We start from the raw sequence: 11,319 nt of genomic DNA on the forward strand, positions 1-11,319 counted from the left end.
ATTTATTATATCTTATTAAGATTTATAATAGTAAAATTAATATCAGCAGATTAATTAGTATGCCATGGCATAATTCATTTGTCGAATAAAATAAATGTTCAATTAATCATCGAGTCAAGACTTTGTCGATAGTTCTCGGCTCTTCTTCTTCCTTTATGCGATTCGAGTCATCCAGTTCGACTTCTCGCTATATATCGCTGGAGAGACATCGATCGCAAGACTCATTCTAAACACTCATGTACTGTCTTATCAGAAAACATTGTGTGCTACGTAGATTGAATGCAAGGTCATTTTTTCGACACGATTCATTCAGTTCCATACAAGAGGCTCCGTTGAACATATTAATCGGAAGTATGGTGCTCCTCGCGAGAATCGCCAAGTGCGAGGTAAAATGTCACTGTCATACTCGATAGGCCAGCTCTCATTTCGCACATTCTTCAAAAATATGTACGTGTGTTGCAACTGCAGTAGCAGACTACATTTGTATTAATTCAGGAAATTGGACCATTTCGTGGGCATCCGACGAAAAGGTGCAATCCACGTTAGCGCGAAAATCGAATCGCAAAGTGTTTCGCATGCATCTTTCTATGATTATTTTAAGTGCGCGTAAACATCTTTAAATTAAAAAAATTTCTTTTATATTTGTAAAAGTGTTGAGTGCTTTCGATAAAAATTGATATAAAAGTTTCGAGGATTTATAGATTGATATTTGTCTTTATTTACTATTGTTTACTTTCTCGTGTTGATAATCTGTCTTGCTTCATCATGTTAACAATCCTATTCCTTTCTTAATTATTAAAGTTACGTTTTATATTTTACGCAAATTGAATAATTAATCAATAAAATCTGTGAAAGATTTAAAATAAATTTTGTGTATATTGTGATACGGTATTTATTCATGTTTTATATTATCGGAAATATATATCTATTATATTTATGGCTTTAAAATAAAATTGATTAATCTCTCTTTGTGTATGCCAGATATTAATTTATTAATTATTGTGTTTTTAGCAATGTCATAATGTATTTGATATATAGTCATATTATAACATTTGAAAAAAAATTTTTAAAACAAAAATAAAGACTAAATTTTTATATGTAAAACAATAAACATCTTATAATAGCTTATAATTAATTTATAGCCATGTTTTGTTAAAAAAAGATATATTCCATTTTGCAAACAAATCTTTGCATGTAGTGTAGTTAAACTTATCTCACAGATGTTATCTGGATGAGCTGACACATTTATCAAAAATTTATGATTATGCCTAACAACATATGTATACTTAATCCGATAACGCAGAAAAACACGTTTAAATGCATTATGGTATATCGTTACATTTTATTACATTTTTAGAAAGATAAATAATGTGTGTTATAAAATATATTGCTATATATTAATTACTTATATGCATATATTGTTTTAGAAACAATATTTTTGGTCTAATAGTAAAATAATACTTTGAAAAAATTCAATTTTATTTAAAATTGATAACAATTTTTTAAATTTTTCTTAGAGATCTCGTGTTTTATTTTTATTTATTTTTAAATATATTATTTTTCTGACAAGTGTAGAATATATTTATTTTTGTATGTTCAATCTAAATAAATTATTAGAGTAATCTTAAACATAAAGAATATTTCAATTATTATTATTTTAAACGCGCCTAGAATGTGTTAATATTTACAAAGCGACAATTTTATCTCATCAATTGACCTTTTGACGACAATAACGAGGGGAGAATAATATCACCAATCTCGATAGAGGCTCTACAATTTCGTATAATGTGAAATAAATGATGATAAACAGTCGCCGGCTATAGTAAATCGTTATTCACTTATTGATTTAAAAGTTGCACTAGCGTGCAAATTTGCCTGCTATTTAAACGTATTCAAATATCTTGAGTGACGCAGCTTTATTGTCATTGACATATTTGCATTACCAATACTATAGAATCATACGATCATGTAATCTATGCATAAATTCGTAAAAAGGCATCTTGCACATATATTTACATCTATAAATGAAATAAAGAACATTTTATTGAAATGCAATAATAAATATTCGATGAGTTGGCAAATATTCACATTCCACGTATATGTGTGTTAGAAAGCTTTCAAATATTTATATTTTATTAACTTCTAAAATAAAGAATTCTATATATTAATGAGAGTATGGTTTCTTTTTAGATAGGATTTTTGTGTTAATTGCATGTAGTTCAATGTGCATGAAAATCATTCAAAAATTAATTTAAAAATTTTGTTTTATTAAAATAATATTGATACATTAAACTTTTATTTGTACGTTAATTTTTAGTGATACATATCATTATGTATATTGTTATAAACAAATTATTTAAATAAAAATATGACATGATGTATTTTTTGCACGCAACAAATTAATATTCAAATAAATATTTCAGGCACGGTTTGTCATCAGATCCTACAGTAATGCTGCTCCGACGGTCAAAATGTACATCGATGGGCAATTCGTAGGTAATCATTGATACGTTTTACTTATTTATATCTTTTTTGCCAAATTTTTTTATTTTTCTTGGTTTGTCATAAATGCGATTTATTCTTTCAAAGCTTATGTTTTTATTTTTTGTGCATAAAATTTAGTTTTAATGCTTTCGACCGTACAATTTAGATTTTTAGATATCGAGTTTGTAAGTCGAATTTTTTTTTTTTTTTTTTGCAGAATCAAAAAGTACAGAATTCACGGATGTCCATGATCCAGCGACGAATCAGTTGCTATGCCGCACTCCAAAATGCACGAAGGACGAAATGGAAAATGCGGTGCAGAGTGCACGGAAGGCATATGAGAAGTGGCGGTACACAAGCGTGCTAACGAGACAAAATTTGATGCTAAAATATCAGGCTCTCATCCGTGAACACTCGGTCAGTTTATTAATGCATTTTAAAGCCTAAATTGAATATTATACTGATTAAATAATATCGCGTTGACAAAATGGAAAAGATGAAAATAGTAAAATACATTAATAATAGTAATATATTATAAATTTGGATGGTGTTAACGAATTTTGCATCGGCGAAGTGAAAAATCTGGTATTACTGCGACAGTAGTAACGGACGGCAAAGTACTGACGACAAAATGTGTACATCAACTACTGAACAAATTTTTCACTATCACCAATCAGTGTTCAATGAATATTTTATATAATCGAATATTTTATATTAAAATATCTTTATATCTTATTCATTTATCCTCAGAAAGAAATTGCGCAGAATCTTGTGAAGGAAAATGGAAAGACTATGGCTGACGCAGAAGGAGATGTGCTTCGAGGTCTTCGTAAGTATTATGTTAGATTATATAAGTTTATATAAATTATATAAACGACAATATCTAAATTTAAATGACTTAATATCTAGTGTGTTACCTCTAACGATTTCTTATTGATTAATCGAAGTTAGTAGAAGATAATAAAAAACACATTGAAAATAAATATTATACAATAAATAAAATATTATAAAAGCAAAAAAAATTTATGAATTTGTGCCATTTTTTATATAATAATTTAAAATTAATCATTTCACATATGATTATTCTTTATGTTTATAAATCGATGCTTAATTATGCGGTGACAGAGGTCGTCGATGCCTGCGCGTCGATTCCGACACTCCAGATGGGTGAATCCACGGCCAACATTGCTACAGACATGGACATCATCTCGTACAAAGTTCCCCTCGGCATTACTGCATCTATTTGTCCCTTCAACTTTCCTGCCATGATACCGCTTTGGTCGTTCCCAATATCGGTCGCATGCGGGAACGCCGCAATTCTGAAGCCATCGGAGCGGGTACCAGGTGCGTCTATGATCCTCGCTGATCTCTTTACGAAAGCCGGTGCACCAGCTGGTCTTTTAAACATAATACACGGTCAGCACGCAGCCGTGGACTTCATTTGCGAGCATCCTGATATCAAGGCTGTTTCCTTCGTCGGTTCTGATCAAGCGGTAAGCGAAGATGAAAGCAGGACTGGAAATAATATCGAAACTGTCTTCCGTGCTTCATCGCAAATCGATCTTCTCCTTCTTGCTTTTTTTCTCTATACTACACACGATAAAAAAAAATATACTAAGACAATATATAAAAAAGACCGAAAAAAAAGTTTTATATTATAATCGAAAAATTTCTTAAATATACATCTACAGGGTAAATACATCTACAAGCAGAGCAGCGCACATGGCAAAAGGGTACAATGCAATATGGGTGCCAAGAATCATTGCATCGTCTTGCCAGACGCAAATAAGAACAAGACGCTGTCGCAAATTGCCGGTGCGGCTTTCGGAGCCGCCGGGCAACGGTGCATGGCACTTTCGGTGGCCATTTTCGTAGGCAAATCTAAAGAATGGATACCCGAATTAGTCGAAGCGGCAAAGAGATTAAAAGTAAACGCTGGTCACGTGCCCGGCACCGATCTCGGACCTGTTATATCGTCCCAGGCGAAGCAGAAAATTTGCGAACTGGTAGAATCCGGTGTTAAAGACGGCGCGAAATTGGTTCTCGACGGAAGAGGTATCATTGTACCCGGCTATCAAAATGGAAACTTCGTTGGACCCACCGTGTTAACCGATGTTAAGGTAAAATAATGTCTACGTTATAATAAAGTGATTAATCAAGACTGCAAATGCAGTAAGCTGCGAAGCAAATTTTTATGGAAAATTAATAAAAATTAAGCTTTAAAATTTTGTGATCATAGAAGAAAAGCGCGCTCTTTTAAAGCATGCTTTTTAAAATAAAATAAAAAAATTAAAATGAGTTTTTATAACTGTTCACATCTGAGAGTATCATCTATATTTTTAACAGAAACCTTCACATATACAAAATAAGAGTAATGTCGTATTTTAATTCAATATCGTTATTACATTTAATTTGGATATATTTTAGATTGTTTGATATGTATATTACAGCCTACGATGAAGTGTTATACGAACGAAATATTCGGGCCCGTTTTATCATGCATGTTCGCCGACACTACCGATGAAGCCATCGACATCATCAATAAAAATCCTTATGGCAATGGCACGGCAGTTTTCACGACAAATGGCGCGACAGCTAGGGCATTCGTGAACAAAATCGAAGCTGGCCAAGTTGGCGTTAATGTACCCATACCAGTACCCCTACCAATGTTCAGCTTTACGGGTAACAAGGGTTCCTTCCTCGGCGATAACCATTTTTATGGGAAATACGTGAGTAGATATAACTTCACGTGACTTCATTCTAATAAATTCATCTATTTATCAAAATATGTCATATTTATAACTCTTTACAATAATTTTTAAATTTTTTAATTCTAATCGATTACTTTTAAGCTAATTAAAATTTATTATTTATTTACTTATAAATAATAATATTTATAAATAAAAAATATATTGGTGTTTAAACGATATATAGATGAAAGATATCTTATTTGCACAAAATTTAAATTATCTTTTTCTGCATTATATATTGCATATGTACAATTTATAGGAAAATAAAAGTAAATAATAATAAAGCTAATTTTTGAACAAATAATAAATGTGAATGCTAATGCTTTTTTATTATTGTTACAATATTTTAGGGTGTAAATTTTCATACGCAAACGAAGACAATAACTCAATTATGGAGATCCGATGATGCTAGCGATATAATATCATCGACTGCGATGCCTACAATGCAATAAGACTGTAATTGTGTATAATTGTACAATATAACAAACTATTGTTCAAGTCTTTCCAAATTTTACAAGTGTAGCTGTATAAAGCTCATTTCTGCAAATTCGTTACGCAGTTATAAACGATGTCTTCCATTTTATTACATACAAATCTATTACTATAAATGAATGTATTGTTATAAGTTAAATAAACTATATATATTTTTTATAGTTTAATAAAATATAGTCCATCTCTCTTGAAAATATTGGTACTTTCATTTACGTCTTAAAAATAAAAATTGATTTATTGACGGAAACTATAGATACCAAATGACATACAAAATTTATGTCATTATCAACTAATCAAATTATGTAAAATAATCACTATTAAAAAAATATATCTCGCGAATAAAATTTATTTTTATTAATGTTAATTAATTCGTTAATAAAAAAAAAATCTATTCTATATTAAAATATTGATTTATGTTAATAAACAAATTAAAAAATGAAGTAAATTGTAACAATTTTTGTATTAACTCTTAACTAAAAGCGCTTTGTTAAATATAGTAATGCATTTTAATTTTAAGAATATAATTCGTACAATAGAAAATAGCGAACGCGATTTTTTTTCTCTATCGATCAGTATCTCATCCAGTGCCAGTCGCGACCGTAATTTGGCGCGCGGGCGGTGCCAGGCAAAAATATGCCTAAAATTCGATAGTACAAGCGCCAAAAGAAGTTCACGGTCGACACCTCCTAATTCGTCCTTGAACCCTCGACTCCGCGAACCCGCGCGCGGACATCCATCCCTTGGCGATATTCGAAGCGACTTCCGGTAGTCGGGGACGATGTATGCGCCGACGCGCGCACCCTGTCGTCGTCGTCGTCGTCGGGTCGCATCTGCGCATTTTCCAGCTGAGTTTCCTTCACAGGCGAGGTTCTGCCTGTCCCGGATTGTCGTGTACGCGCCGACACACCAGACCGGCAGGAAAAACTACGGGAAAATCTTCGACTACCGTTTCACATATCGTGAGTATCGTCGATTTATCTGTGATCGTGATCCTCGATCTAGCTTTTATTTTCTTCCGTTTTCGTTTCTCTAGAAATCAGCTTTATTCGATATATGGAAAGACCTGTCGAGAATAATTTATCTGATTTTCCGAGGAGGACTATCGACGTTCCTATCAAATAAGTCGTCCATAGTTAAAGATTCGTTATTAACGCTAGAAGCTATTAATCATTCGAAATGTTGAGCGTTGAGAGACTGCTGTTTCTCTCGTTTCTGACACTCGATAAACCTACAATAATTTTTTAAACAAGTTGTCGGCATCGACACCGGTTAAGCGGAGTGTAATTGATCATTTTGGATTTAATTTCCGGCGTATAATACTCATTTGCCAAATGTATGGTTCATCATAATATTGATAGCGTCGATCATGACTGCCAGTGTGTTTATTTTTAGGATCATTGCATTAAAAAATAAAATTTGTATTAATATATATTTCTTCGAATCTTTTTTTAATCATATTATTTAGTTTTAAATTTATCTTCACATATCTTTATCTCTTTATAAATCAAATAATTTTTCTTAATGACTTAATTAAATCGACTAATTAGTAAAATAATTACTTTGCCCATATATGCAAGAAGAAGAATATTGTTTTCTCAATCAGACTGAGTAATGCTCGTATTTGATTATGATTTTACTCTTCACTGTCATACATGTCGAGTGATCATCAAATCAGAAATATTAATCGTGTATACATTTTAGTTTTGCCTTTCCACATCTCCGAACTTGTTGACATGCTTTAAACAATGGGGCTTTTAAATGTCAAGCGTTTTCTACGCGAATTAATTTACAAACGTTTTCTATTTTCGTTATACTTAATGTCTTAATTAAACATTGTTTGACGATTGAATTTTATTAACGACCTGCCGAGTTTATTGCAAATTCAAATACCGCAAAATCTTTAATAATAAATAAAGCGTGAATGGCCCGTTTATTTTTTGAAATGTTAAAATTATTTTTAGGCGTTTTATTTTTTGATATTTTTTAAATTTATAACTAAGTTTAAAAATATGCCAAATGCTATGACACAATTCCCCCAAAAAATCTGCACAGAATATTTATAGAAGTTTTATAAAATTCTTACAAAGCAATATAACACAAAACAGAAGAACTTTTCCTATTTTTTCCTTTTGTGAAATGTATATTTAATGGAGTAATTCGTTATACAAAAAAATGTTCATGCAAGAAAATATCGTTTCAAAGTAGTCGGTCTAATTAAAGTTCTTAATATATTCATTAACTCTCTCTTCGCTATTTCAAAAAGCTTCTAAATTCGATCTTTTAATTAAGCATTTTTATCTCGCAAACAGCTTCCTCGAAAGAAAAAAATTATTTAAGCACCTCTAACTTCGGCTCACGCGAACATTTCATCGCTTTTCCTTTGCATTAGTACAACGAGACTCTTTCTGACAGCATGAATAATTATGTATAAAATGAAAACGTGATGCCAGAGAGACTGCACTACAGCGATTTGTCGAGAGACAAATTATTTCGTGTCGTATAGTTTTGTATTGTATCTATTTTGAGTATTTTAAGGCTGATTCTTTACAAGATAATAAATGCCAGAAATGTCGTTTCAGGAATAGATTCTTGAATCTAAAAAAACTCGAGGCAACCAAACAATATTGACATACATAAATGTGTCATATATTGATATAAACTGCCCATTCGAAAAATCGAGGTACATACTTTCATATGGCGTGATAGATAATTTTATTACACCGAATGTTATTGCACTGAATGCTCTACATTCCGTAAAAATAAATCAGTAAACATAATAGTACATAAAATATATCGTTTATAATAGAGAGCTATGAACAAAATCATTGTTACCTGTTCTGCAATTGCGAGATTGATCCCAAAAATAAACACACATGTTATTTAGTATTATAATTTGTATTACAGTTTAGTATGATTTATTTTATAAAATTTTATTTGATGTTACTTGCCGTTCAGTGGATTATAGGAAAAAATTTTTCAGAACAATTTTCCGGTTAATCTATTTTAAGTGTAATATCGCGAACACAATGATATTTTAATTTTGCGATAATATCCTGTATAAAATCTTTGATTTAATTTTCTTTTCAATGTCAAAATTGATTTTAAATGCCGTACATCATCGACTCGTTTCTTTCCTTTGCTTTGTTTTTTTTTTTTTTTTACAATTACAATAAAATTGGAAATTTTGGTAACAGTGCAGAAAATTCCGCACTGAATAATCGCACTCGTGAAAATAGATATCTAAGGCTATTCAACTGACAGAATCATATATTTCTGGCCAGTTGAAGGATCGCCGCCGTGTATCTCTAACAAGATCTATCCTGACAGGTTGAATAATTATGTACAAAACGGTGCGGAAAGGCGATGCTAGCTTGCAGTACACGATACTGCCACAGACGGATCAGTTCTCGTCCGGCGGATTTCCGCAAACTTCCGGTAAGCCCCGGCCGAGGATCATCAAGTATACGATGGGCACTGTGATGGTGCTCATTATACTGTCCTGCGTGGCCACGCCGTTCCTGATGAATCAGAATGATCACAACCTTTTCGCCAGCACGATGCTGGCGATGAGCCGAGTCGAGCCAGTCAGAAACACATCGAGAAGCCAAACGAAGGACATTGGTGTTAGTAAGAACAGAAGCAGGATTCCGACTACGATGGTGTCGACGACCGAGGTCACTAGGAGGAAAGACCTCGAAGATAGCACGACCTCTTTCAACGGAATTCTCCGAGCGAAGGAAGAGGAGGAAGAGGCGGTAGTTGATGATACCACGTTAGCAGGTATTGTTTTGCTTGAATTCTAAAGACAAGCGATGATACATGCGAGCGGATAATTACGAGCAAAATATTTTTTTAAAGTAATATATGATGGGGTTTTTGATATACTGATAAAAATAAAAATATCCCAATATTTGGTATTTAATTTCATTGTTTGTATTGATGAATGATATCTCTGTTTTCATAAATTATATATTTCATTTGTCATCGTAAAGTAATATATTGTACATCTAAAATAATATTATATTACACAAAGTAATATATGATCTCTTACTTTTGTCCACAAAAATTCTCTCTGTTCTTTATTTAAATTAAAACGAGCGTTACGAAATCGATCACGAAATTTAATTTCACCGTTTTTAGAAAACTACAATAAAATGTAAATATCGGGTTTAAAACGGATTCTAGTCTTACGTAAATTTATTAAGACATTCTGTTATCAATTTTCCAATTAAGTTAGCGATAATACGTAGATACCAGTCACAACATAATTGTTGTTCCTGCGTAACTCATAAACTCAGACAATTCTCTCTTTTCAGACATATCGGAAATTAGTACGCAAGCAATTCCAAGCACGGAAACGTCGATGAGCGTCCGTCAAACGGTGACGACTTCCGTTTTACCGCCGACAACGGTCCTTTCGGCGTCCTCGAACGGCACGACAGAAGACACGAAGATGGCGAGCACGCCGAAAAAGCCAAAGATGCCAAGGGTGACCCTGAAACTGCGCGAAAACGAAACCATACCGCAAATGTATATGAAGGCTGGCATAGCTTCATACAAAAAAGGCAACATCACTACTAGCGTTCTCGCGCCGCGCCTCAGCCTCGAGGGCCTGATATTCAAAACGCCGGAGGGCACGATAAAGCCCTGGCCTCAGAAGTGGTTCTTCAGCGATCCCTCGGCCGACTTTCAGTGGAAGGTAAGTGCTCCTCTATTTCTCGATCAAATGCTCAATACGTCCTTGGAGATAAATTGCGTTCAAGGAGACTTTCGGAATATATATCCTACATTTTTTAATAAAGTGCATCGATTATTGTGCAAATCATCTGTGCAAAAATTTGCTGACTTGTTTTTTCGCGCGTCTTGACTTTTTCTCTTTCCGGTATTTCTCTTTGAAATATCTTTCCAAACAAATTTTTTTCGAATATTCCACTTCTATAGTTTTTTCTGTTGTAATTTTTATTATACTTTTTTTCTTTAAATAAAAAACTCGCCGAATGTTGTCAAAACTCGGCGTGTTCGTTTACGTTTTTTCACTTACTTTTTGATATGAATAAAAGCACTTTTAAAAATCTGTTAGTTTTTAAAAAAAATATATCAATGTCTCGAAATTACTTTCCACTGGAAACTCTTATATTTCTCGTTTTAAAGCATTTCTAGATTTATCAGTCTCGCTCACAAAAACTCATTTCGTTACCGCCGTTATTATACTTTACAGAATTTTATAGGATAATATTATACCCGGCTGTATGATCCACAAGATATATTATGTCATGCATTCTTCTTATATCTTTAAGTCTACTAGTCGTCTAGCTGTCGACTCGAAATTTTGCGTCCTGCATAAATATTGATCGCCTTGCACCAAAGACATCTAAACTGAAGCACTCTGTCCGATCGATAGGCAGAGCATGTTCGTGAATCTAAAAGCAGACGAGCAATCGCTCGAAGCCTTTATTTTTCCCGTACGTTTCCCACCGGGACAGCAGATGTACTTTTATTTCTCTCTTGGAAAATTGCAGAACGTGACGTTATATATAACAATTTCTACAAAATGTCTCATGATATCGTGCCCTATCATATTTATATATATATA

At 32.7% G+C, this 11,319-nt stretch overlaps 2 protein-coding genes across 4 annotated transcripts in view; both read left to right on the forward strand.

Annotated features, from left to right (window-relative positions):
• Positions 1-233: 233 nt before the first annotated feature.
• Positions 234-5,920, forward strand: LOC115232820 (probable methylmalonate-semialdehyde dehydrogenase [acylating], mitochondrial). Of its 2 annotated transcripts, none has more exons than XM_029802930.1 (8): positions 234-386; positions 2,424-2,496; positions 2,702-2,901; positions 3,235-3,313; positions 3,610-3,977; positions 4,176-4,604; positions 4,935-5,213; positions 5,585-5,920. In XM_029802930.1, exons 1-8 carry the CDS (start codon positions 237-239, stop codon positions 5,684-5,686), a joined length of 1,680 nt encoding a protein of 559 aa, XP_029658790.1. In that variant the 5' UTR covers positions 234-236; the 3' UTR covers positions 5,687-5,920. The 2 variants fall into 2 exon arrangements, with proteins under 2 accessions (XP_029658790.1, XP_029658791.1); XM_029802931.1 differs by lacking the exon at positions 234-386 and adding an exon at positions 429-447.
• Positions 5,921-6,549: 629 nt separating this feature from the next.
• LOC115232747 overlaps positions 6,550-11,319 on the forward strand; it is a 12,984-nt gene continuing 8,214 nt past the window's right edge. Inside the window, exons 1-3 of one of the 2 annotated variants that reach the window (XM_029802806.1) lie at positions 6,550-6,685; positions 9,054-9,506; positions 10,043-10,425. In XM_029802806.1, coding sequence (XP_029658666.1) covers positions 9,065-9,506; positions 10,043-10,425 — 825 coding nt within the window. In that variant the 5' untranslated portion in view covers positions 6,550-6,685; positions 9,054-9,064. Of the gene's footprint in view, positions 6,686-7,278; positions 8,407-9,053; positions 9,507-10,042; positions 10,426-11,319 lie in introns of those variants that run through there. The other variant, XM_029802807.1, reaches the window with a different exon arrangement.

The sequence above is a fragment of the Formica exsecta genome, unplaced genomic scaffold (genome assembly GCF_003651465.1).
Source record: "Formica exsecta isolate Colony F162 unplaced genomic scaffold, ASM365146v1 scaffold15, whole genome shotgun sequence".
NCBI classification, from domain to species: Eukaryota; Metazoa; Arthropoda; class Insecta; order Hymenoptera; family Formicidae; genus Formica; species Formica exsecta.

Excerpts from the sequence above, each read along its gene's own strand:
- LOC115232820 (XM_029802930.1), top strand. The coding sequence starts at position 237 with ATGTACTGTCTTATCAGAAAACATTGTGTGCTACGTAGATTGAATGCA. Across the intron at positions 2,902-3,234 it reads CTCTCATCCGTGAACACTCG|AAAGAAATTGCGCAGAATCT; the intron begins GTCAGTTTATTA and ends ATTTATCCTCAG. Across the intron at positions 5,214-5,584 it reads ACCATTTTTATGGGAAATAC|GGTGTAAATTTTCATACGCA; the intron begins GTGAGTAGATAT and ends ACAATATTTTAG.